At 35.0% G+C, this 22726-nt stretch overlaps 19 protein-coding genes and 4 pseudogenes across 23 annotated transcripts, besides 5 other annotated features; 10 read left to right on the top strand and 13 right to left on the bottom strand.

Annotated features, from left to right (window-relative positions):
- Positions 1–6157: part of a mobile genetic element that runs on past the window's edge.
- On the top strand, positions 151–714 carry TVAGG3_0068420 (organellar and viral DNA polymerase type B; the record flags this gene model as incomplete). Its single annotated transcript, XM_051221598.1, has 1 exon — positions 151–714. A coding segment is annotated over one exon (564 nt), but the record flags the coding sequence as incomplete, so codon positions are not given.
- TVAGG3_0068410 lies at positions 886–1582 on the top strand (annotated as a pseudogene). Its single transcript has one exon. A coding segment is annotated over exon 1 (697 nt).
- Positions 2412–2670, bottom strand: TVAGG3_0068400 (annotated as a pseudogene). Its single transcript has one exon. A coding segment is annotated over exon 1 (259 nt).
- Positions 4324–4746, top strand: TVAGG3_0068390 (uncharacterized protein; the record flags this gene model as incomplete). Its single annotated transcript, XM_051221597.1, has 1 exon — positions 4324–4746. The coding sequence occupies one exon, from the start codon at positions 4324–4326 to the stop codon at positions 4744–4746; it is 423 nt and encodes a 140-aa protein (XP_051106583.1).
- Positions 5267–5503, top strand: TVAGG3_0068380 (uncharacterized protein; the record flags this gene model as incomplete). Its single annotated transcript, XM_001298450.1, has 1 exon — positions 5267–5503. One exon carries the CDS (start codon positions 5267–5269, stop codon positions 5501–5503), a length of 237 nt encoding a protein of 78 aa, XP_001298451.1.
- Positions 5504–6157: a terminal%2Cinverted (terminal inverted repeat of Maverick-1C transposon ID:TVAGG3_0068370).
- Positions 6158–6658: 501 nt separating this feature from the next.
- TVAGG3_0068360 (DNA/RNA polymerases family) lies at positions 6659–7389 on the top strand (the record flags this gene model as incomplete). Its single annotated transcript, XM_051221596.1, has 1 exon — positions 6659–7389. A coding segment is annotated over one exon (731 nt), but the record flags the coding sequence as incomplete, so codon positions are not given.
- A 305-nt stretch (positions 7390–7694) lies between these two features.
- Positions 7695–8084, top strand: TVAGG3_0068350 (uncharacterized protein; the record flags this gene model as incomplete). The annotated part of the gene is made up of 1 exon (XM_051221595.1): positions 7695–8084. One exon carries the CDS (start codon positions 7695–7697, stop codon positions 8082–8084), a length of 390 nt encoding a protein of 129 aa, XP_051106581.1.
- Positions 8085–9402: 1318 nt separating this feature from the next.
- On the top strand, positions 9403–9741 carry TVAGG3_0068340 (uncharacterized protein; the record flags this gene model as incomplete). The annotated part of the gene is made up of 1 exon (XM_051221594.1): positions 9403–9741. The coding sequence occupies one exon, from the start codon at positions 9403–9405 to the stop codon at positions 9739–9741; it is 339 nt and encodes a 112-aa protein (XP_051106580.1).
- Positions 9742–9876: 135 nt separating this feature from the next.
- Positions 9877–19487: a mobile genetic element.
- Positions 9952–10818, top strand: TVAGG3_0068330 (organellar and viral DNA polymerase type B; the record flags this gene model as incomplete). The annotated part of the gene is made up of 1 exon (XM_051221593.1): positions 9952–10818. One exon carries the CDS (start codon positions 9952–9954, stop codon positions 10816–10818), a length of 867 nt encoding a protein of 288 aa, XP_051106579.1.
- On the top strand, positions 11382–11969 carry TVAGG3_0068320 (KilA, N-terminal/APSES-type HTH, DNA-binding family; the record flags this gene model as incomplete). The annotated part of the gene is made up of 1 exon (XM_051221592.1): positions 11382–11969. The coding sequence occupies one exon, from the start codon at positions 11382–11384 to the stop codon at positions 11967–11969; it is 588 nt and encodes a 195-aa protein (XP_051106578.1).
- Positions 11986–12435, bottom strand: TVAGG3_0068310 (protein of unknown function, DUF4106 family; the record flags this gene model as incomplete). The annotated part of the gene is made up of 1 exon (XM_051221591.1): positions 11986–12435. The coding sequence occupies one exon, from the start codon at positions 12433–12435 to the stop codon at positions 11986–11988; it is 450 nt and encodes a 149-aa protein (XP_051106577.1).
- TVAGG3_0068300 (uncharacterized protein) lies at positions 12896–13348 on the top strand (the record flags this gene model as incomplete). The annotated part of the gene is made up of 1 exon (XM_051221590.1): positions 12896–13348. One exon carries the CDS (start codon positions 12896–12898, stop codon positions 13346–13348), a length of 453 nt encoding a protein of 150 aa, XP_051106576.1.
- Positions 13365–13785, bottom strand: TVAGG3_0068290 (annotated as a pseudogene). Its single transcript has one exon. A coding segment is annotated over exon 1 (421 nt).
- Positions 13821–15056, bottom strand: TVAGG3_0068280 (uncharacterized protein; the record flags this gene model as incomplete). The annotated part of the gene is made up of 1 exon (XM_051221589.1): positions 13821–15056. The coding sequence occupies one exon, from the start codon at positions 15054–15056 to the stop codon at positions 13821–13823; it is 1236 nt and encodes a 411-aa protein (XP_051106575.1).
- On the bottom strand, positions 15086–15883 carry TVAGG3_0068270 (uncharacterized protein; the record flags this gene model as incomplete). The annotated part of the gene is made up of 1 exon (XM_051221588.1): positions 15086–15883. One exon carries the CDS (start codon positions 15881–15883, stop codon positions 15086–15088), a length of 798 nt encoding a protein of 265 aa, XP_051106574.1.
- TVAGG3_0068260 (protein of unknown function, DUF4106 family) lies at positions 15888–16421 on the bottom strand (the record flags this gene model as incomplete). The annotated part of the gene is made up of 1 exon (XM_051221587.1): positions 15888–16421. The coding sequence occupies one exon, from the start codon at positions 16419–16421 to the stop codon at positions 15888–15890; it is 534 nt and encodes a 177-aa protein (XP_051106573.1).
- TVAGG3_0068250 (protein of unknown function, DUF4106 family) lies at positions 16798–17208 on the bottom strand (the record flags this gene model as incomplete). Its single annotated transcript, XM_051221586.1, has 1 exon — positions 16798–17208. The coding sequence occupies one exon, from the start codon at positions 17206–17208 to the stop codon at positions 16798–16800; it is 411 nt and encodes a 136-aa protein (XP_051106572.1).
- Positions 17825–18408, bottom strand: TVAGG3_0068240 (uncharacterized protein; the record flags this gene model as incomplete). The annotated part of the gene is made up of 1 exon (XM_051221585.1): positions 17825–18408. A coding segment is annotated over one exon (584 nt), but the record flags the coding sequence as incomplete, so codon positions are not given.
- TVAGG3_0068230 (protein of unknown function, DUF4106 family) lies at positions 18441–19352 on the bottom strand (the record flags this gene model as incomplete). The annotated part of the gene is made up of 1 exon (XM_051221584.1): positions 18441–19352. The coding sequence occupies one exon, from the start codon at positions 19350–19352 to the stop codon at positions 18441–18443; it is 912 nt and encodes a 303-aa protein (XP_051106570.1).
- Positions 19488–19708: 221 nt separating the features above from the next.
- Positions 19709–20825, bottom strand: TVAGG3_0068210 (protein of unknown function, DUF4106 family; the record flags this gene model as incomplete). Its single annotated transcript, XM_051221583.1, has 1 exon — positions 19709–20825. A coding segment is annotated over one exon (1117 nt), but the record flags the coding sequence as incomplete, so codon positions are not given.
- A 294-nt stretch (positions 20826–21119) lies between these two features.
- Positions 21120–21217: a terminal%2Cinverted (terminal inverted repeat of Maverick-2 transposon ID:TVAGG3_0068010).
- Positions 21120–22726: part of a mobile genetic element that runs on past the window's edge.
- Positions 21218–21454, bottom strand: TVAGG3_0068200 (uncharacterized protein; the record flags this gene model as incomplete). The annotated part of the gene is made up of 1 exon (XM_051221582.1): positions 21218–21454. The coding sequence occupies one exon, from the start codon at positions 21452–21454 to the stop codon at positions 21218–21220; it is 237 nt and encodes a 78-aa protein (XP_051106568.1).
- TVAGG3_0068190 (repellent protein 1 family) lies at positions 21503–21946 on the bottom strand (the record flags this gene model as incomplete). The annotated part of the gene is made up of 1 exon (XM_051221581.1): positions 21503–21946. The coding sequence occupies one exon, from the start codon at positions 21944–21946 to the stop codon at positions 21503–21505; it is 444 nt and encodes a 147-aa protein (XP_051106567.1).
- Positions 21976–22340, bottom strand: TVAGG3_0068180 (annotated as a pseudogene). The gene has a single exon. A coding segment is annotated over exon 1 (365 nt).

The following is a 22726-nucleotide window of genomic DNA, read 5'->3' as shown; positions in this document are numbered from 1 at the left end:
TTTGATTTAAACGTTTATGACTACGTTAGTATTTGTTCTATTGCTAACAAATTGTTTGAGAACAGAGTGTACTTCCCGAATGGAAATTTATATGACCTCTCAAATAAACCAAGAGAATTTATTTCACGCTGTATTCAAGGTGGAAGATGTATGCTGTCAGATAACATTAAACAAAAGAGCGAAAAGAAACTCATTGCTGACTTCGACGCTGTTTCATTATATCCATCAGCTATAGCAAGACTTTATACTTTAGAAGGTATTCCAAAGGTTATGAAGAAAGAAATGTTAAGCACAGAGTATCTCATGAGACATTTATTCGATGACGACCAAAAGGAACCCATTGGTGAAAAGTTTATGTCTGGCTTCTTTGTTCTCATTAAGATAACAGAGATTGGAATACATAGACACTTTCCTTTAATAGTTTGTGACCCTGAACTAAATCCAGAACTTAACGTTCCCAGAAGTTCAAACACTTGCTGTTTAATGTATGTTGACCATATAACATTACAAGACCTCATAAAATATCAAGGTGTCAAATGTGAAGTGTTGCAAGGATACTATTACGATGGAAACAGAGATATTAGAATAAGAGATGAAGTAAAGAAGTTGTTTGAGTTAAGGTTAAAGTATAAGAAAGAAGGAAATCCTTTGCAAGAAAATATAAAGCTCATTCTGAACAGTATTTATGGCAAAACTATTCTATCTCCTATTGAGTCAAAAATAACCATAGTAAATGACAAAGATGCTATAAGATATGCCATCAGAAACTACAACCATATAGTGAAGTTCGAAGGTTTGGATGGTTCAGATAAAACTATTTTCAAGCTAACGAAAAGCATTTGCAGACACTTTAACTTCTGTCCACTTGGTGTTAACATTCTGTCTATGTCGAAGAGAATAATGTGTGAAGTATTCTGTACTGCTGAGGACTTAGGAATGGACATCTTTTATAGCGATACGGACAGTATGCATCTCTACAATGAAGATATCCCTCGTTTAGCTGAAGAGTTTGAGAAACGTTATGGAAGAGTTCTCATTGGTAAAAACCTTGGTCAATTTCATAGCGACTTTGCAGAAATCACACCTGGAAAACAAAGTTTAGCATACAAGTCAATATTTTGTGGAAAGAAGACTTACATAGACTTACTCACGAATGATTTAAATGAAGTTGCATTTCACTGCAGAATGAAAGGCGTGAAGCAAGATGTTATTGCTTTAACCGCTAATGAAATGTTTCCTGACTCTGTTCAGTGTTTCTATGATGAAGATAAAGGTTTAATGGTTCCGCAAGGAACATATGACAAAGACTCTGAGTTCAGTTTAATGAAACTTTACAAAGCACTTTATGACGGTCAAGAGATTGGATTTGACTTATGTAAGTCATGTCTTGCTTTGAAGAGAAGTTTAACTTCTCAATAACGACTAAAACAAGCTTTATTCGTAAGTTGAAGTTCTGAGGTCATTTATTTTTGTCAGCAATGAGGTCATTCGTGATAAAAATAAAACTAGCGGCAAGGGCGAAGCCCATGTGGTCATTTACAATACTGCGATGGTAGAGTTTAAGAGTTGTGCTTCAATGTAGAGACAGTCCTTATGGTCTGGAGGTAAGAACACTGGGCAGTTATGGTCATGAGTGGAGAACATGTCTATCCAAAACTCACGATTGAAGCCAGTTAATTTATAGTATTTAGGGTTAGGAAGTGGTGAAGTTCTTGTATGACCAATGAACTCATTTTCAACTCCCTTACTTAAGTTTGAATATAATATAGCTTGCTTTCTATCCCAAATGCCTGAAATCTTTCGGAAAATTCATTTTTCCTCGGAAGCATTGCATCATAATTGAAAACATTTTGAAATCATCACTTGGTTCAGAGATTTGAAATCTTATACGTAATGGATTTTCTTTCTTTTTAGCGACTTCATTGAATGGTGAGAATACAACAAACTGACAGTCATGTGTTCCATCTTCATTTTCATTAAATTCAAATGAAAGTCTATAAGTTGTGGCTGACTACCTTCTTCTTTCAGTTGTGCAAGAAACTCACGTAAAGGCTGTAAAGTTTGTACTTCAATGTTAAACTTTTTCTCGAACATTTCATTAAATGAAATCATACATTCAACAATGTTGTATCGTCTTTAAAGTATTTGTATATGTGAATGTTTTGGGCGCTTAAAGACTGTTCGTCATTTTCTATCTCGACTTGAAGTATAAAGTCAACCTTTCTGAAAGCACGTGTTATATACATAGATGTTATGCCAATGTACTTCTCTTCATTTATGTTCACAATCCAGTCTGTTGGAAACTTAAACGTTACTCTGTTCCCCTTTATTTTGACGTCAGGGTTTTCACTACTGAACGCAACAGATAAAGGTATTTGTCTATACATTTAATTCGGATAAAAATAAACCATTTACTCTTTCTTTGCTTCAGCTTCTTTAGCTTTTGCTTCAGCTTCTTCTCTAGCTTTCTTCGCCAGTACGTGGGTTCTTTTGTCTTCCAGCAGCTAATGCAGCAAGTTGTTTTTCACTAAGTTTTCTCTTTGGTCTCTCTGGCTTTTGTTCTTGTTTTTGTTCCTTCAGTTCGGATAAAATTTGCTCACGAATTTCTTTCTTCAATGCTTCAACATCTATGACCCCTTGGGTCTTGTCCGTAGGGCTTGTCTGAGTCATTTGACTGCAGATAAAAAACAAAATTAAAACTTTAACCGATGTAAAATGAGCTTGTCAAAATCAGAGCGAGAGTCTATTATATTAAATGACGCAAGAGGAATACAACATCCTTTCTATTACGTAAGTCAGAGTAAAGATGGTAAAATATACGTAAGAAAAAGAAAGGTTCCATTAGCGAATGCAGAAAGCGACAACATTAAGGTGTATGGCAAGGGTGAAGTCCACGAAGCCCATATAAAACCTTCTGTTCAAACTGAAAAGTCAATAGAACCAGAAGAAAAGAAGCCAGATGTACTTTCAATAACGAACCAAGAGCTTATTGCAAAGTTCGTGAATTTCATTGAAAAACAAACCGAGTCAAAGAATCCTGACCCCAGTGAAAGAAGTTGAGACAAAAGAGAATGTACAGTTCATTGAAAATGTCAAGAAAACAACTTCACCACGAATGCCAAGAAGAAGAGTGAGAATAATGAAGTAAATAGATATTTTTATCGAAGTAAATACATGCAGAACGAACAGCTAAACGAATTTACTCCAGCAGAGCATATTCATCAGATTCGCTCATATTTCGATATCATAGACAATGCAGTTCAAATTGGTGACACTAATAGAAAATATTCTGACGCAAAGATTCCATCACAACCTGGAACTGCTAAAGATAACACATGGGTAACATTCAATCTCTCACCTCCTGGTGAAAATATGTTGGACCTTTACAATACATTCATTACGTATAAAATGGAAGGTCAATTTATTGTAGATAAAGAAATTGGTTCAGGTTCCAATAAAACAAACCCACCAGGATTTTGGATTGGTTTCGATGACGCTTTCTATGCAGTTGCTGGATATCAAATCCTTGCAAATGGTCGTATCGTATATTCTCAAGACAACGCAAGAGAAGAAGCATATATAACTTCAAACTCACAAACTACCGAACAAATAAAGAAAGTAGATGTTTTCTCAAAGACTCGACATGAAGATGTATGGAGTCATTCGGGAACATGCAGAACAGGACAAATTGTTAGTGGTCCAATTACAGCAGGAAAATCATTTGATTTTAAGCTTCGTTAAGAATTCCTGTTAGAAGATTCCTTCCATTAGAAGCTATTCGATTTATTCCAGCTTTTGCAGGAAACATTCAGCTTAAAGTAAAGTTCAGTAGCGACGCCTTACAATGCACATCTATATCTGTAAATGATATCATTGCTTTCAATCCAACTCTTAAAGTTGCATTTGCTTCAGATTCAAATCCACCGACAAATAATTTGTTCCATGGAATGAACCATTCACTATGATAACGAAGGCAGTAGAAGCTAGTGGAACAGTTACTATTACAACTGTAACCCAGCAACTATTTCGAACAAAGATGGATTTTAATGAATGTTTCATTCATCCAAAGTCATTCTCTTTAGACCCTAACATTTATACAGAACTTGTAGAACATTATACAAACGAGGCTTTATGTTTTCCTGTTAAAGTTATGGATTGGATTCCTATGGACGGTTCATTCTCAAAGAATACAGATAGTTCAAGTGCAACATTTACAGCAGCTTATACGCCTATTAATGTTAAAAGTATTTGGGCACTATTTAGAAAGAAAGACAACTATTATGTTAATTTTGAGAACCCTAAGTTAAATATCTTCAGCTTTCCATGGGAGCTTATGGAAATATGCCTGCAGAACCTGAAAAATCATATGGACCTGTATTTTATGAAATGGTTGCGAACGCCTGCAATACAAACAATGATATGATAGGATTTAATGAAGATGTTATGAGGTCATTGGTGGATGATGGTAGTGTGGAACATAAATGGGATAGCTATGACAACACACATTTCTTATGTGGTTTTCCAACAGAAGTGGACTTTTGCTTCCAGCAAGGTCAAACATCTACTGCTCCAATAACATACAAATTGTCTGTTAAAGGACCTATTGAACTAGCAACTGAAAATGTACCAAAGCCACTTATTGGATTTATGAGGGATTGTTGCTTTGCCATTCAGGTGCGTGCTAATGGCATCCCCATAATAAGATTAGATGACTATAACTTAGCTACGGACGACAGTGAGGAATAAAGGATGAACGTTTATTTTAAAGCTTATAAATGAGTTCTTCATCAAGCTCTCGTGAACCTTCACCATCTATGAAACAAACTTTACCAAACGATTATGGAACACCTATTGAATATTTCTTACGAGCTGCACAATGGCAAAGAGCAGTCTCACCAAGGTTAGGTGTTCCACCAGCTCCTGTCAAAAATAGCATTTGGTCAAGTCCTTATATAAGATATGGTCTCCCACTAGGTTTGCTAGCTACAGCAGGAGCAGTTATGATGTTGAAAAGAAATAAAGCAAATGTTGTAAATAATACTGAAGTAGCTGAAGTTAAACAAACTCCAACACCTTCGCCAAAACGAACGCCTTCAATGACTCCTGAACCTATGGAAGTACAAACTCCTGTTCAAAAGTCAACTCCTAAACCGACTCCAACATTTAAACCAGAACCTACTCCTCAAATAAATCGTAAAACTCCTGCGTTTCCTTACTGAAAAATAACGTTATTTTTATTTAATATTAAAATTTTTATTTGATTGAAATGACGACTAAAGTCACTGAAGCAATGAAACAAAAGTTTTTGGTAGAATACATTAAATCAGGAACTATTCCAGAAGGTTTTTACATTCATACTATGAAGGATGGTAGAGTTCAGTTTAGAAAGATAAAGCAACCATTAGATAGAGAAGGAATTTTGAGAAAGATTAAACTTCATGAGGACAACATTGCTGAACTTAAGAAGAAGTTAGAAGAGTTGGATAAAGGAAGAGAGTTATAAAGCAATGAATTCAACAGGGTGAAAAAACAGGTGAAAAAAGAGGTGAGATCTCACCACTTCACCTAAATTTATTTTTGTGCTATGTTTTCATACGTGTGAGGGTGGTGATATCATTAATTTTTAAGTTTATTTTTTATTTTATTTTTATTTTATTTTTATATAAATGACAGAACAAAAGCAACTCATACAAATCGAAAAATATAACAAACATACATTTAAACATTTATTCTTCCTTCCTGAGTATAACATGTTCTTTACACTTCATCCTAGACCAGTAGATTATACATTGACTGTGTATAAAGATTGTCATGGTAGTTTTATAAAAACTTATGATGATGAAGGTAAGTTAACAAGATTATGCATTTCAAAACTTGAGAAACTTTATGACTTCAAGTATGACTACAATAGAGTTAACATTGACGATGAAGATATAGAAGAAAATTTATGAGAACGTTTATTTTTTTCATTAGTGAGTTCGTTAGCGAAGTCGTTAGCGAGGTGAAGTGCTTGGCGGTTTTGTAAATATTTAAGGTTAAGTTGGTGTTGTTGTTTGTGTTGTAAAATATACGTTAACGGTTTTGTAAAGTGTCAAATTCACATATCATGGGTAAGTAGGTGCGCAGTGCCACCATACCCAACTAACCCATACTAACTAATATGAATCCGATAATTTCGATGTTTTCTGATGATTGGTCGAATATTGATAGAAAATGTTGCATTAAATTTTGTGGAGAGTGTTTGATGACTTCTGTGAGTGATTAGACCACACCACTTGTCTACATCATGAATGAATTGCTTGATAATACATTTCCAAATAAATGTGAGATCATCATCATTTATGTTTAACAAATTTATTTAAAAATAGAAAATCCTCAAGCTTAAGCGAGCCAATGCCTTTAATTTCAAATGTACGTCCTTGTGCTTTCTGAGGTCCTTCCAATGCTGGACATTGAGTTCTGAGATATTGTATTAGCAAACATTTGCAATTAAACTTGAAATAATCCCAATAAAGATCGCCGTCGAAAAATTTCAGTGATACCCTACGTTCCCAACTTCTGGAAAGATGAAACAAACTTTTCATTGTTAGCAAGACCAAAAGTTGTTCCAGACAAAGTTCTAGTACAAAAGAAGTACACAGTTCCACAAGGAGTTGGTATGTTCGGATACCAACCTGAACCAGAAGAACTTCCAATGAGGTTGAAAGAACTTCAAGATGCTATAAACAAACTTCCATTGAGACATCCAATTGACGTCAAATTGTATTGGAGAGCATCTGAGTTAGGTCAGAAGGTTTTATATGAAACAGGTTGCTTTGACGATGTTTATGAGATAACAGGAGAAGTTTCTCAGAAGATAAGAAACTCACTTGAATTTCCACAAACTGGACCAATTGGTTGCGACAAGTTCGACTCAGATGAAAAGATATACTATGTCGACCTTAACGCTGCATACATGAGGTTTGTCCAATATATTCCGACTGGAATTCCAAACGAAGATGGTGAGTTCCCGGGAAGGAACTATACAGTTGGAAAAGTCATACAACAACTGTATGATATTAGGAAAGCTTCAAACCCCAAACTTGCAATGACACTCAAATTGCTTATGAATTCGACATGGGGATATTCCATTAAGAAACCTCAAGAGATGAAGAGTAAACATTATGAGAAGGTCGACAACTTTGTTGAAAGGTTTTCTCCTTTTGTTTTGAAGTACGAATTCACTCAAGGTCAAAGTGGCTTAGTAACCACATTAAAACCTATTGTCGAACATTGGTCTTACCCTCAGTTCGCAAAAGCAGTCCTTGACAACTACAACAAATTCTTCTCCGAAGTCAAATCCAAAGTGAAGGTTTACTATGAGAACATTGACGCACTCATGACGAACGAAGAAGGATACAACAAACTCATTGAAATGGGAATGGTCGGTGAAAAGATGGGCTGTTTTAAGCTAGATAAGGTATTTTCCGAAGTTCATGTAATATCGAAAAGGAAATATTGGGGCATACTTGAAGACGGCACAGAAATAAAACATTGCATGAAATAAAAAATTTATTTTAAAAAAAGTGACATTTTTTATTTTATTTGAAATGTACGCTGAGTTTGTTGGAGAAGACCGTTGGGAAACTTGTTTGTTAGATGAGAAATATGAAATGGCATACCATTTTAAAACAATATATTTTTACATATATTAAATGCTTCAGGTTGAAAAACAAAGAACAAAAGTAGCAGATACAAAACCGTTAGACTATATCTTTACAAATGCTGGTAGGACTATTTCAGATGAAGAAATTTCATCCCGAGCATACAGGTTTGACTATCCAATTCGTTGGCTTCAAAGTCCTTCAGATGCAAAGGCAATAGGATTTAGAAGAGTTTTGTTTTCAAATAGAACTAACGCATTTATGTTCGCAGTATATTTTCATGGGCAGTATGAAGGTTCTGATGGTCTAATAGACAAATTTGACGAAATGAGAATCTTTACAGTTCGTTCAGACGAAAGTCTTGAGAAAACTCTAGATGACTTTCAAACTCAAATGAACAAATATTATTGGGAATTTCAAAAAAATACGACTCTTTACTAAATGGAACATACTATCTGAAACTAGAATATGACAAGATGAACTCCACCGTTTCATTTCAAAAGATTGAAATTAACCCTCCAAGAGATACAGAGTTTTTATTTTGGGAAGTAGACAAACGTTCTTGGGCACAATTTCTTCGGTTACTAAACCAGAACGAACCATTACCACCAGATGGTCCATTTAAATTTATACTTCCACCAGCAGATTTGATGGTTTATAGAAACGTGTTTGACCCTCAAAATGTTATGTGTCATGCAAGTTTCAGTTCAAGCAACAATAGTTTTCTATGTATTGGTAAGGACCTTTATGACTTTGCTTCTAAATTCTACGAACCACCTAGTAATAGTTTCTCTGACTTTCAAGTTTGGTTCACAACAAATGGTGTGCAACATATTATTCCATTGTACTATGACTTTTATCTCGAATTGTCTTTCATATATAACTACGGAAAAGTGCTGAAAAAGTATTGAATGTGAAGATATTAGAAAATAACATTTTTTCTAACATCGTAGAAAACTCATGAAAACAATTTATTTTTGACACTTTCACAAAAAACATAAAAAAGTGAAGTTAAAATGAGATGTTTACTGAACTGGTTGGATGTCGCCTTCACAGGTTATGTAGAATGGTTGACCAGAGAAGTGAAGGAGACCCTTGAGAATTTGGTTCATTCTTGGGAAAGGGTTCTCTCTGTTTGGAAGTAGTATCCAAGGACGCTTGGCAAAGAACTTTATAATGGCTTCCTTCTTTGCTTGCTTTATGTCGTCGAAAGGAGTGCCTTCTGGTACCTCAATTGGAATTCCAGTCGAAATCTCGAGATTCAAGGCAGCCCTTCCCGTTATCCAACCGTTAACAAGCTTGCCTTTTACATTCTGCCTGAGGAAGTCTTTAACAAGCTCGTTAATTTCAATTAGGTAAATTGCCTCGTCGGTAGGTTCGACCTCGACCATTGCTACTGTCAGAAAAAGTACTGCTACTGTCAGAAAAAGTACTGCTACTGTCAGAAAAAGTACTGCTACTGTCAGTAAAAGTACTGCTACTGTCAGTAAAAGTACTGCTACTGTCAGTAAAAGTACTGCTACTGTCAGTAAAAGTACTGCTACTGTCAGTAAAAGTACTGCTACTTGCAGTAAAAAAGGAAAATTTGAGAGGGTTTTCGACGATAAAGTACTGCTACTGTCAGTAAAAAGGAAAATTTGAGAGGGTTTTCGACGATAAAGTACTGCTACTGTCAGTAAAAGTACTGCTACTGTCAGTAAAAGTACTGCTAGTAGCAGATATTTTTATCGTTGTGGTCCGACGGTTAAGCCACAAACGAATGTCCGACGTCCCACCAACCGAGTCCATTCCCAAACCAGAGGAACCTAAAGAACCACAACAGTCTCCTCAGCAACCTCAGTTCCAGCAAGTACCTCCGAATTACTACCAATTTCCACCTCAAGGTTACTACCCACCACAAGGCTTCCCGAACTACCCTCCTCAGCCTATGCCTTACTTCCCCAACCCTTGGTTGTTCCAGCAAGCTCCACCCCAGCAATTCCAATTCCAATCTCAGTCCAAGAGAGACCAAGACTTCGAAGAAGGTCTGAACCGCTTACGCAAAGAGTATGCTACAGCTCCAATTGAGAGAAAGTTGTTCCCGGACCAAAAAATATAATTTAGGTGAAGAGGTGAGATTTCACCTGTTTTTTCACCTGTTTTTTCACCCTCTTGAATTTTCATGAATTTCCTTAAGATAGAAAAAATAAAGTTAGTTTTATTTTTATTTATTTTTTTATTTTGTATAAAAGATATGATTTCAACAATCGGCACAACAACAATTCAAACAACAACAGCACCAAACTCGTTAGTCATGAATCCAACATCTATGTTAGTAGAAATGAAAAGCTTCATTCCTTCTTCATTTACTTTCGAAACAGAAATACAAAAAATAAAGCAGGAACTTTTAACAAGTAATTTAGACTGTAGTGCGAAAGATGAAACAAATGAACAGTATCTTTATGAAATGGAGGACCTCATCGACCATTTGCCTAAACTACCTGAAATTCAGCAGCAAAAACTAACTATTCCTGAATTCGACGAAATTGAAGTCAAAGCAACTGACTCAGTAGAAATAAATAAGTTCATACGAAAGGTAAATTATGAATTCCTTGGTTTTCATTGCAACCATAAAGTTATGGACAAAGATTGCGACATGGTATATAAGAACATCTCTGACATATATAAATCTGGGGAGTTTAAGACATACGACAACTTTGTTTCATTAGCTGCAAAATGTGTATGGCAGATAAGAGATAAAGATAGAAGAGGTAAGGTATGGAATGAACAGATAAAACCAACTGCTTCAGATTTAAAGAAAACCATTGACGCCTTGGTTGTTTTAGCAGGTAAGGTTTCAGAATATAACGCAAAAATGAATCCGCAATGTTCTAAATGTAAAGCAGCAATGAGGAAATATAACTACTCCGTCAAAGAGATAGAACATATGAGAAACGACTATGCAGACTTAAAGAAAGAAGCAGAGAAGCCGGTAGAAAATAAAATGGATATGTTGACATTTCTGAACAAAAACTATCCAACTGCTGACGATTTCCTTCTATCTGATGTCAAGAAGAAGTATAAAGAAACTTTCGGTATCGTTAAAACATTCGATGTACTAAAAGAAGAAATAGAAGCTACAAAACTGTTTAGGATTTCAAATATACATCGTACAATTCATGTAAAACGCTTGTGAAAAAAAGAGGTGAAAAATTAGGTGAAAAAAGAGGTGAAATCTCACCTCTTCACCTAAAATATATTTTTATTGAATTCAGCAACAAAATTCTGCAGTAAAATAATTTTAGGGCATGTGTCAAACCGTTGAGTTTTCACAAAATTCCAAAAATAACGTTTACCATGTGAAACGTTTATAAAATAACTGGGGTAGAAATGAGGTGAAAAAAGAGGTGAAATCTCACCTCTTCACCTAAATTATATTTTTATTGAATTCAGCACAAAAATCATGAATTTCCTTAAGATAGAAAAAATAAAGTTAGTTTTATTTTTATTTATTTTTTTATTTTGTATGTAAAGACAGATATGTCAACAACAGAGAACACAACAACAGTTATAGTCCATGAAGCTATAAATGAAGAATACGAGTACATACAGTATAACAAACAGTTACGTCTCATTCGTTCGGTCAAAGACGATATGTACCAAATGCAAAGTATTTTGAATGCTCTTCGTTCTACAAAGCAAGCATATCATTGGTTTGAAAACCAACAGACAAAAGAACTTTTAGAAGAATTTCCTCATATGATTGCTTCCCTCGGAAAACCGAGAGAAGAGATTCCGTACGAAAATCGCAAGAATTTGGCTCCTGGTTTGAAAGGTTATTATGTTCATAGACTTTTAGTAAACGCTGTAGCAATGTGGGCTTCACCTCGTTATGCTTGTTATATTTTCATGATGTTAGATGAACTATATAAAGCAGAACGTGAAGAGATGGAAAACAAGCTTGAAGCAAAAGACAAAAGCATACAGAAAAGAATACCACGTTCGGTACCAAAAGGAAAGGAAAAGAACTATAAGTATATGATTTATACTGAAGAGTTGGAGAAAGAAGAAGACAGAGATATGGTTATGTTGCATTTAGTCAGAAGAAACAACAAAAGCTTTTACGACCTTGCTAAGATTTACAAATCTGACAGAAATTGGTTCTATCGCGAAAACTTACCGATTTCAATGACCCCAAATGAAGATGTGAAACAAATAGTTCAAGATACGTTACCTCAAACACACTATGATATTAAAGGTTGTACAATACTTACATTCAAAGAAGATTTGTCATTGTTAAAGGAAAAAATAACAGAGTATTTTGACAACTTCAAACAAGTAGGGTAGATGCACTCTTTATTTTTCAAGCTTGACCATTTACAATTTGAACTTTGTTTGCGTAGATATGAATTCTGAAAGAAGTATGAGGGTCTTGTATGACTTTGTACTTCTCCCATAGTTTATGTCTGTCAAACTTACCTGCCATGGACTCTTTCATAAGTTCCATGAAATCGTCTTCGGACAATCCGGGGAAAAGTATTATGTCAGTAAGTATTCTTTTAACATCCTTACTTAAACTCTTTGCTGTCTGTACACATATTACGACTGAGATGTTAAAGTGTCTGAGCTTCTTAAGAATTCGACACATATCTTGTTCTCTGTTCTTTAACAAAGGATGAGAGGCGAAATCATCTAAGATAAGAAGACATCTATGAGGGTACGTTTTCCAATCGTAAGATTGCAATTTCTTCGAAATGTATTCTATCTCTTTCTGTTTGTTTCTGAAGTGTTTCTTCTCTAATATTCTCTGCATTTCCTCATTTGGGTCTTTAAACTTAGAATTTATATACTCATTTATAGCATTATACTTCAAAACTCTTCTTTGGTACTTCTTTATCCAATCTAACAACTCAGTATCCTTTATACATACTAACTTAGACTTCTTTATAATATCTTTGAACGAATTGACGGTTTGGTCAAATTGACCAGAAGTCGAACAAATAACAACTAACTCATAGAATGGGTTCTTCTCATCTAGTTCTTGTTGTTGTGCAGCCATTTTAAGATAAGTGAAAGTCTTACCAGACCCAGGTGGTGCAATTAGACCTGTTATACCATTCTGAGCAAATAAGAACTTGTCATGTATAGGTTTTATCTGAGCATTTTCTAACTTCACCTTGTTCTTATTTAAAACATTCTCAATTTCTTGTCAATGTCAGCAAACTTTTTTTCTAACTATTTTTTAGAAAATTAAAAATTTTATCTTTTAGAAAATGTCTAGCGATTTCGCTATCTATATTCGAGACAAACTTTTTGACAGCAAAACATCTGTCGACCATAAAATCTTACATAGTGTAAACAAGAAAGGTGAATTTGTTCTAAAGTTCTGTTTCTGGGAATATGACAAGAACCATAAAACATTACAAAGAGCAGTCTTAAAATTTGTCAATGACAGACTTGTTGACAGAAATGACGCCGATTGGAAAGATGAAGTCCAACAAAAGTTCTTAGAATGCAAAGAAGACACATGCGCTGTTCTTGAAGATGAAATAGAAAACAGAATAGATGAGCTATTAAAGGACAAAGAACTTTTACATAAATATGGTTCTGAGAAATTTGACATAACTCCACCAGAAAAGAAGAAGAGAGAAAAGAAAGAAAAGAAAGTAGAAGAAGAGAAGAAAGAACCTAAACCAGTTCCAGAGAAAAAGAAATTTGACATGTAAAAATAAAATTTTATTTTTAGAACATTTCTGGGTCAATGTCAATGTTCTCTTCCTCTTTAGGAGCAAACACTGGCTTAGACTCTAAAATCTTTTTACCCAATTTACCTTGAACTTCTACAACTTTAGACTCATAATATTCATAGTCGTCTGTCTTTCTTTGGTTCATAAGGTATAACAAGTTTGTATGCTTTGCCTTCTTTAAGGTTTGAGAACCTTCTGTCAAAACTTTCTTTGACTGTTAACAAACCTTCTATGTCTAAGTCTTCAAATTTCGCACCATTTTTAGTCACAATAGCAAACTTAACTGGTTCGATGTTCCAAACTTTGCTGAATGAAGACTTTTCAAAATGGTAGAAGTAAACATTTAAATATGTGAATGGGTCTAGTTCTTCTTTAAGTCCTGACATGTACTTGTTTACTGAAATATATTTCGTCATCTTTTCTATCGGATAAAAAATATTTTTTTTAAAATTTACTCAGAAAAAATTTTCTTTGTATATACACCATTCTGAACATCTAAAAGACTTTTGACATTTGCCAAGAATGTTCGTTTAGAAGCTGCCATATAACCATATTCTTGACAATATTGTTTATACGAATCGTACAATGACCTTTCATCTAATGACACAAAGTCAGTTTCATCTACGAACAGTTCATAAACACTCTTGTTTGCTTCTAACAATGTTTGTCTCTCTTCGGTATGTGGAATTTGTCTTGGATTGAACTTAGAAATATCTAATGTCATGAAATATGAGAACAAGTGGTTGTAAAAGTCAGATGTCAAAGTTTCTGCTAAGTCGTCAAAATATCCTGTATCTTGCATATGAGAATCTGACGTTCTGACAACTACATATCTTCTGTCAGAACTTTCTAACTTCATCGGAACAGCATTGTTTGAAACCATAATGAAGTTTGCAACATTTTCACAAACTCTTTGGTCTTTATACTTTCTTTCAACAACTCCAACTTTGTCTGTTATAAGACTCTTCAAAGCATCTGAGTTCAAAACTTTTGTTGTATCTATACTTTGAAGTTCATTGCAAACTATAAGTTTCATATTCTCTATTGAGGAGTTAAACTTGCCACAGATGTTTTCTAAGTTTGTCATATTAGGGTTCGAATAACCTTCTAACAGTTTGCATAAGATATCTGTAAAGAATGTGTTCTTACCTGTTCCTTGTTTTCCAATTATAATGAGAGCAGTTTCATTTTTAGCACTTGGATGTTGTAAGATGTTTGCAAACCAACATAAGATATACTCATAAACCTTTTCGTTTCCATTGCATATAATTTCTTTGACATGGTCTAACCAAGCTTCTATAACATTTTCTTTCCATTCTACTTGTTCGTATTTATATCCAGTGAAGATAGAATAGAAGTTTGGAGAAGGTGTATAGAACTTTATACCACGAACTGAAAAATCTTCAAGTTTTGACAATAAGATATCCCAAGCATCTAACATCTTCATGCCAACTTGTACAACTTTTATTTTCTTAAGTTTCTGTCTACATTCTTGTTCTGAAACTATTGTTGCTCTTGGTTTGTTAAAGACAACATCCCATTCTTTCATGACATAACATTCTGGGGCAGAGTCAACATAAATGACTAAACGTTTCAAATTCTCGACTGCTTTGTTATAGTCTCTAAATGGACACATATTTCTGAATGCTTGGAAGTCATAAAAATCTGAAACATCTATTCTGTACATTTTTATAAAAATAAAAAAATATTATTTTTTTATTCTTGACTTTGTTGTTCCATTTGTTGCATTTGTTGTTCTTGAGCTATTTGTTGTTGAAGTTGTTCTTGTAATACAATACTTTCACCAGTTGCATCTTCCAATTCGAAACTTTCTGCCGTCATTGACAAATACATAGGACATAAAAGTTTTACAGGAACAAAGTTTGCGTCAACTAATGTCAACGTTATACTTGCCAAAGTGTTTGAGTTCACTAAGGTTGAAAATTCTGCATTCGAATGAACAATAGGCAAACCAGCAGAGAAAGTATTGTTTATACGCATAAGTATCTTTTGGTCATAATAGTTTCTGTCGACATTCGAATAACACTTTGAACCTAAGTTTGAAACAATATATAAGATTGGTGTGCTTAATGTCAATGGAATAGACATTCCTTGTATGACACCTTTTCCTGTTATAGGAAACTGTTGGTAGTAAAAACCAGAAATAAGTTTTGTATTATAGCTCATATCGTTTATAGTAAACTCAGTCGGACATCCAAACATAATGAAACCTGCTCTAGTTGCAGCACATGTTACACCCGTCCTTAAAGTATTAAATAAGTCAACAAAACCTGTTGGTGGTATATCTGAGTAAGTATCTTCAAAGGAGTATTTTTTACCATTCACAACAATAAAGTCTTCTGGTGTCAAAAGAGCAAAACAGGCTTTAGTCGTCATTGTGTTTAAGGTTAGTTTACAATATCGTCCTTGAGGACTTTGTAAGTTTGTTGTTATAGAATTATATGACTCAGGGTTTTTAGTCGTAATAGTATAAACCATTATATCTTCTGCCATTTACTTAGCAAATAAATTTTAATGAAATGTTGTGGTCGTCAAATATTTTTATGACGTCTGGGAAACTATATTTTAAGTTCAACGTTTCACCTCCTTTCATAACGTATATCTTGTCAATGACATTATATGAAACACCACAGCAACTAATGTCGGGTTCTATTTCTTTGATGTTTATATCGTCTGCCTCTGTCAAAAGTTTCAATAGTTCTTTCAAAACTTCATGAGGTGCAATGACATATGAGTTCACTTTTACAGGGTTGTGTTCGACCAAGTTTAACATTATACTTAAAGCTTGACAAATCTTCTCCTGAGTTTGAAGTTTGTCTTTCAGTTGTTGGTAGTCGTTTCGAATATCTGCAACAGAACTTAAGTCTCTGCTAACTTCAGGATATGTTGGTTCTTTTACAGGAACAATTGTTATACCATCTTCGTCTTCGTATGGTTTCCCCACTTCAACATCTCTGTCTTTGACATTGACAACAACACTTTGACTGTTTGTTTGAGTTGGTGAATTTAACTTCACATCTGCCACCGCCATTAAACCTTTTGAAACACTTACGCTTCTATTTTTCGGAAATGACATTTTACTTAGAATAAAAAGATGGACGTATTCGGATATCTTATTGAATTGAAGCAGAACAAAGTTTATACTCACAAACAATACAAATACATTGACAGAATAGTTCTTTACACAAACAATGGAAAATGTTATAGAATAGCAGTCTTTGCTGAACCTAAATATTTTCATAAAGCAAAGAAAGTTGGTATAACTGAAATGGTGAAAGTTCTTGAAGCAGACAAAAATATAACTTCAAAACTTACAGATATTACTAAAGGAAAGTTTATAATACAATATTATGTCAAAACTGGCGTACTGTCAATATTTGACGGAGAGAAGTCAGTTCAAGAACAACTTACTGACCTGCTGCCAAAATCTGCTCGATGGAAGCTGTCGTTATGCCAATCTGAGGAGCCCCAGCAGGTTTCATCGAACGAATCTTCAAAAGAGCATCTTCCGTGAAAAGTGCTATTGGTTTTGTAAACTTCTTTGCTCTCAATTCATCTGGACCGTCTCTGTCACCAGTATATTGTATTTGTACTGTACCAACAGTTGAAATACCACCCATAAAGTCTTCTGAGTCAGCAAATGGAATGCCAAGCCAAAAGTTTGAACGGTCTCCATTTGTATATTGAGTTTTTTGACCTCCTGTATGAGTCCATACTTTCACATATGGCATAATAGAATTTTGCATTTCAGGGTTAATGGTTGTTGTGAAGTTGTTGTTAAAGTTCATAGCATCTAATGTCAAGTTGTATGACCTCATATCCTCAACTGTAGAATATTCTTCTCTTGGATAATATTTGCCATCTATGTTTATATGATATTTAATACCAGGGTTGTAGAAACAAGAATAGTCATTTATAGTTCGTCTGAACAGTACAAACATAGTATCTGCATGTTTCATTGCAGTTGTTAAAGCAATATCTGTTCTTGCACCTGCGGCTCCTGGATTTTGGTTTCCAACTTCACCTGCAAAGTCTTTGACAGATATTTGGTGTATAGGGAACATAAGTGGAACTGCAATATATTTGGCAGCTAAAGCATTTGAAATATCTGGGTCCAACATATAGACTGCAAGTCTGCTTTCTATTCTCTTGCATTCAAACTGTTCGCATGTAAACTTAACTGGGTCCCAAGCAGTTCCAGCAGCATTGAAATAATAGTTTACTTCAGTGTTGAGGTTTGAGAAACCAAAGTCTAAGTCAACTTTGTCTTTGCAAAAGTCGGCGAATGACATTTTATTTGTTCCCACTACTTCTGTAATAGTGAATGGGTCTTGTGTTGGTGCAATGACTAAGTTATTTTTGCTTGGAGTAAGTTCAATAGAAATTTTTCCTGCCCAGTTTGGCAAGTATCTTAAAAACCTGAAGATGAGGAAAGATGACAAAGGAACTCTAAGTTTCAGTTTTACTTTAGTGACAGCATTTCCATCTGAACCAGAAAGGTTAACATAAACTCCTGGAACGTTAGGGTCAAGTCTTCTTATTTTCTCAATAGTTGCATACTGGTCTGTTTGTTCTCTAGCTTGTGGTTGTACTGAGTTTCTCAAAGCGAACCATTCATAGTTTGCCCATGTTACTGTTTGAACTAAGTCAGAGTTAGAATATATCTTATATCCCATGAAAACTTCTGGAGCATATTGGTATCCGACATAGAAAATTCCATTGCAACCTTTCTTGTCAGACAACTTGGCAGAAGGTTTTATTTCAATGTCTTGTTCCACATATAAGAATGAGTTGTCAATAGAAATAATATGAAACCTGTCGCAAGCAATATCTACTGTTGTTGAAGAACCTTCTCCAAACTCACCTACGTTTCCATAAGAAACAGCAGTTGTATATTCGTAAGTTCCAGGAACTATTTCTGACCTTCTAATGGCATTGTCGCATTCGTTATACCATTCGGAAACATTTCCGTTCATGGCATCCAAAACTGTTGGCGTTATATTCTGAGCGGCGTACATATCATATGGGTAAAAATATAGAATAGTTGGATTTATGTGTCATAATAGAACCCACTCGGACCAAGCTTTACTTTCTTCCTGACTGAGTTTTTAACTCTTCTTTTTCCTTCATTGCCACTACTTTCACTAGATGAAGTTACTTCTTCACTACTTTCACTTTGTTCTACTCTTCTCTTCTTCTTTGGTGTCGCTTTTGGTAACTTGCCTTCTGCTTCAAGTTGTTGCATCTTTGCCTCATGTTCACCTAGTATGTTGTAAATTTCCCATGTCCTTTTTGCCTTTGGGCTCTGGTCGCCCATCTCAGGTAACCTATATCCTAGAAAGATTTTGTCATAGTTTGTATTTGAGTCTTCGCTTATTGTTTGCATGACTCTTTCCTGAGTTTCCGGTTCAAGCTCTTCAAACAGAGCTTGTCCATATGGAATAAGCTCGTTTCCAAATATATGTTTTTGTAGCCATTCTGGTTTTCTTTCCATGTAACCAATAATATCTTTTGTGAATGGGAAAGCTTTTACCCAATGTTTCAGTCTTGCGTCATTTATTTCTGTAGTTGGTTTTATTTTGTCAAGGAACATGTTTTTCAATACTAACATTTCATTTGGTACTGTCCATTTGAGTTTTCTTAAATATTCATCCCTTCTCATTTCATTGTCTGCAAAGTAAGTTTTTATGACATTTTGCAAACTTTCGTTTGCAAGGTCATGTACAATAGGTTCTCTTCCTTCTCTCTCCCTAACTCTCTTTCTAAACTCTTCACCAAATATACCATCTCTATGGTTCTGTGTAGTTCTTTGAGATAAATGTTCTAGAACGTCAGGTGTTATATTTCCATCAGCCATGTTCATTTCATACTGGTCCAAAATATCTGCATCTTTCATATCTTTCAATGGCATTAAAGCCGCGCTGAAAATACCAGCTATATCTGGTTCACCATTCACTTCCATTGCGTCTACAACTTCTTGGAATTGAGGTTGTAAGTTTATGAACCACCTATCCGGATTAGCTTTATGACCCCATCTCATTGTAGTTCCATAGTCTGCAGAAACAAAAGTAGGTTTGTTTCCATATTGGTTAGGTTCTGAATGAACTTTAAACAATGTTTCATTTCTATATGTTTTGTTGAAATTTAACCTTTTATTTTCACCGAGTTCAGCCAAAGATTGAACGTTATATGGTCGTAAGTAAAAAGGATTATTGTATTTGCGTACATTTTCTTTCAGTACTTCCATTCTATGCTGAATATTTTCATCTGATGTTGGAGTCTTTTGTATGTCGGTGAACATTTTTCGATATTCTTCTACTATGTCAGCCGAATTTTTCTTAGACTCTTGGAAAGATTCCATATTCTCCGCATACACTTGTTGAGGGTCAAGATTTTTCGGCTGTTCCAAATCTTCATCTAGTTCTGTGAAGTTAGTTTCCAAAAGAGGGACTTGTTTGTTTCCTTCAGGCTCTTCTAGCTGTTGTTGCTGAACTATTTCTTCCATGTCTGGTTGTATCTGAACTTCTTCCTGTTGAGTTTCTTGTACCTCATCTGGTGGCATTTCATATATTCCGAGACCGTTTTTAACAAGTTCCCTATCTAAGTCATCCGGACTCATAAACCTTTCTTCTTTCGTTCCGTCTCTATTTTTTACGCGTTTCATGAAGAGAGTTGAATTATCATTTAGCTCTGACATCAAATATCTCGGAGTAAATTCATTCATGTCATTTGGATGATATGCTATTAAATCATATCCCTTAGCGAGCTTGTATTTTCCAGGTTTGAGATTATATCCGATTTGATGCTGAACCATAAAGCTAAATAGGTTCGGGTCAGTATTTCCTTCCTTGAACTTTCTAATAGCTTCTTTATATCTGTCACTAAAGTCAAGAGTATCTGGGTAACCATAATCTTCCTTAAGCATTTTTAAGAATTCTTGGTTTCCTTTTTCTCTACTTCTTTTATGTCCTTGCTCTGTTTGTGGTTGTTGTTTTGCAGGGTTTTGAACTGTTGGTTGTTGTGCTGGTTTTGGTTGTGGTGCTGGATTTTGAACTGTTGGTTGTTGTGCAGGGTTTTGAACTGTTGGTTGTTGTGCAGGGTTTTGAACTGTTGGTTTTGGTTGTTGTTGTGGTGCTGGATTTTGAACTGTTGGTTGTTGTGTTGGTTTTGGTGCATGCCTGTGTCTGTGTCCATGTGACGATGTAAATGTTTTAGGTAGTCCTGGTGCAGGTGCTTCTCTTGGAGGGTTTGGTGGTATATAAGTTCCACCAGCTGGCACATATGTTCCATCTGCAGCATAATGTCCTACCTGACTTTTCGTTCTTAAGAAAGCATTTACTAGGTCTGTTTTGGTCTGTTGTAACTCTTTTTCTTGACTTTCCACAACAGTTGCAGTTAGTATACATGTCTTCGGTATGGTGGCACTGCCTTCCATCTTACCAAAGTTATGTCAATCTGACACTTTACAAAACCACTAACGTATATTTTACATCGCATATGCAATATTTCTAATAACCTTAAACTATTTCTGCCACGTAAAGTATTTATCACATAAACCACCTCATCTCACCTCTCTGTACGTTATATATTGTGCGCAGGTCATTGCCCATGGCAACTCCCCGCGACACAATGCACGTGCATGAAAAAATAAACGTTCTCACTAACGTACACACTAACGTACACACTAACGTTCTCACTATCGTTCTCACTAACGACTTCACTAACGACTTCACACGTATGAAAACATAGCGCAAAAATAAATTTAGGGTAGAAGGTTAGATCTAACCTCATTTCTACCCTCATTTCTACCCTGTTGAATTCATTGCTTTATAACTCTCTTCCTTTATCCAACTCTTCTAACTTCTTCTTAAGTTCAGCAATGTTGTCCTCATGAAGTTTAATCTTTCTCAAAATTCCTTCTTTATCTAATGGTTGCTTTATCTTTCTAAACTGAACTCTACCATCCTTCATAGTATGAATGTAAAAACCTTCTGGAATAGTTCCTGATTTAATGTATTCTACCAAAAACTTTTGTTTCATTGCTTCAGTGACTTTATTTGTCATTTCAATCAAATAAAAATTTTAATATTAAATAAAAATAACGTTATTTTTTCAGTAAGGAAACGCAGGAGTTTTACGATTTATTTGAGGAGTAGGTTCTGGTTTAAATGTTGGAGTCGGTTTAGGAGTTGACTTTTGAACAGGAGTTTGTACTTCCATAGGTTCAGGAGTCATTGAAGGCGTTGGTTTTGGCGAAGGTGTTGGAGTTTGTTTAACTTCAGCTACTTCAGTATTATTTACAACATTTGCTTTATTTCTTTTCAACATCATAACTGCTCCTGCTGTAGCTAGCAAACCTAGTGGGAGACCATATCTTATATAAGGACTTGACCAAATGCTATTTTTGACAGGAGCTGGTGGAACACCTAACCTTGGTGAGACTGCTCTTTGCCATTGTGCAGCTCGTAAGAAATATTCAATAGGTGTTCCATAATCGTTTGGTAAAGTTTGTTTCATAGATGGTGAAGGTTCACGAGAGCTTGATGAAGAACTCATTTATAAGCTTTAAAATAAACGTTCATCCTTTATTCCTCACTGTCGTCCGTAGCTAAGTTATAGTCATCTAATCTTATTATGGGGATGCCATTAGCACGCACCTGAATGGCAAAGCAACAATCCCTCATAAATCCAATAAGTGGCTTTGGTACATTTTCAGTTGCTAGTTCAATAGGTCCTTTAACAGACAATTTGTATGTTATTGGAGCAGTAGATGTTTGACCTTGCTGGAAGCAAAAGTCCACTTCTGTTGGAAAACCACATAAGAAATGTGTGTTGTCATAGCTATCCCATTTATGTTCCACACTACCATCATCCACCAATGACCTCATAACATCTTCATTAAATCCTATCATATCATTGTTTGTATTGCAAGCGTTCGCAACCATTTCATAAAATACAGGTCCATATGATTTTTCGGGTTCTGCAGCATATTTCCATAAGCTCCCATGGAAAGCTGAAGATATTTAAACTTAGGGTTCTCAAAATTAACATAATAGTTGTCTTTCTTTCTAAATAGTGCCCAAATACTTTTAACATTAATAGGCGTATAAGCTGCTGTAAATGTTGCACTTGAACTATCTGTATTCTTTGAGAATGAACCGTCCATAGGAATCCAATCCATAACTTTAACAGGAAAACATAAAGCCTCGTTTGTATAATGTTCTACAAGTTCTGTATAAATGTTAGGGTCTAAAGAGAATGACTTTGGATGAATAAAACATTCATTAAAATCCATCTTTGTTCGAAATAGTTGCTGGGTTACAGTTGTAATAGTAA

The sequence above is a fragment of the Trichomonas vaginalis genome, chromosome IV (genome assembly GCF_026262505.1).
Source record: "Trichomonas vaginalis G3 chromosome IV, whole genome shotgun sequence".
Taxonomy (NCBI): domain Eukaryota; phylum Parabasalia; order Trichomonadida; family Trichomonadidae; genus Trichomonas; species Trichomonas vaginalis.
This window is presented reverse-complemented; position numbering and strand designations above follow the sequence as displayed.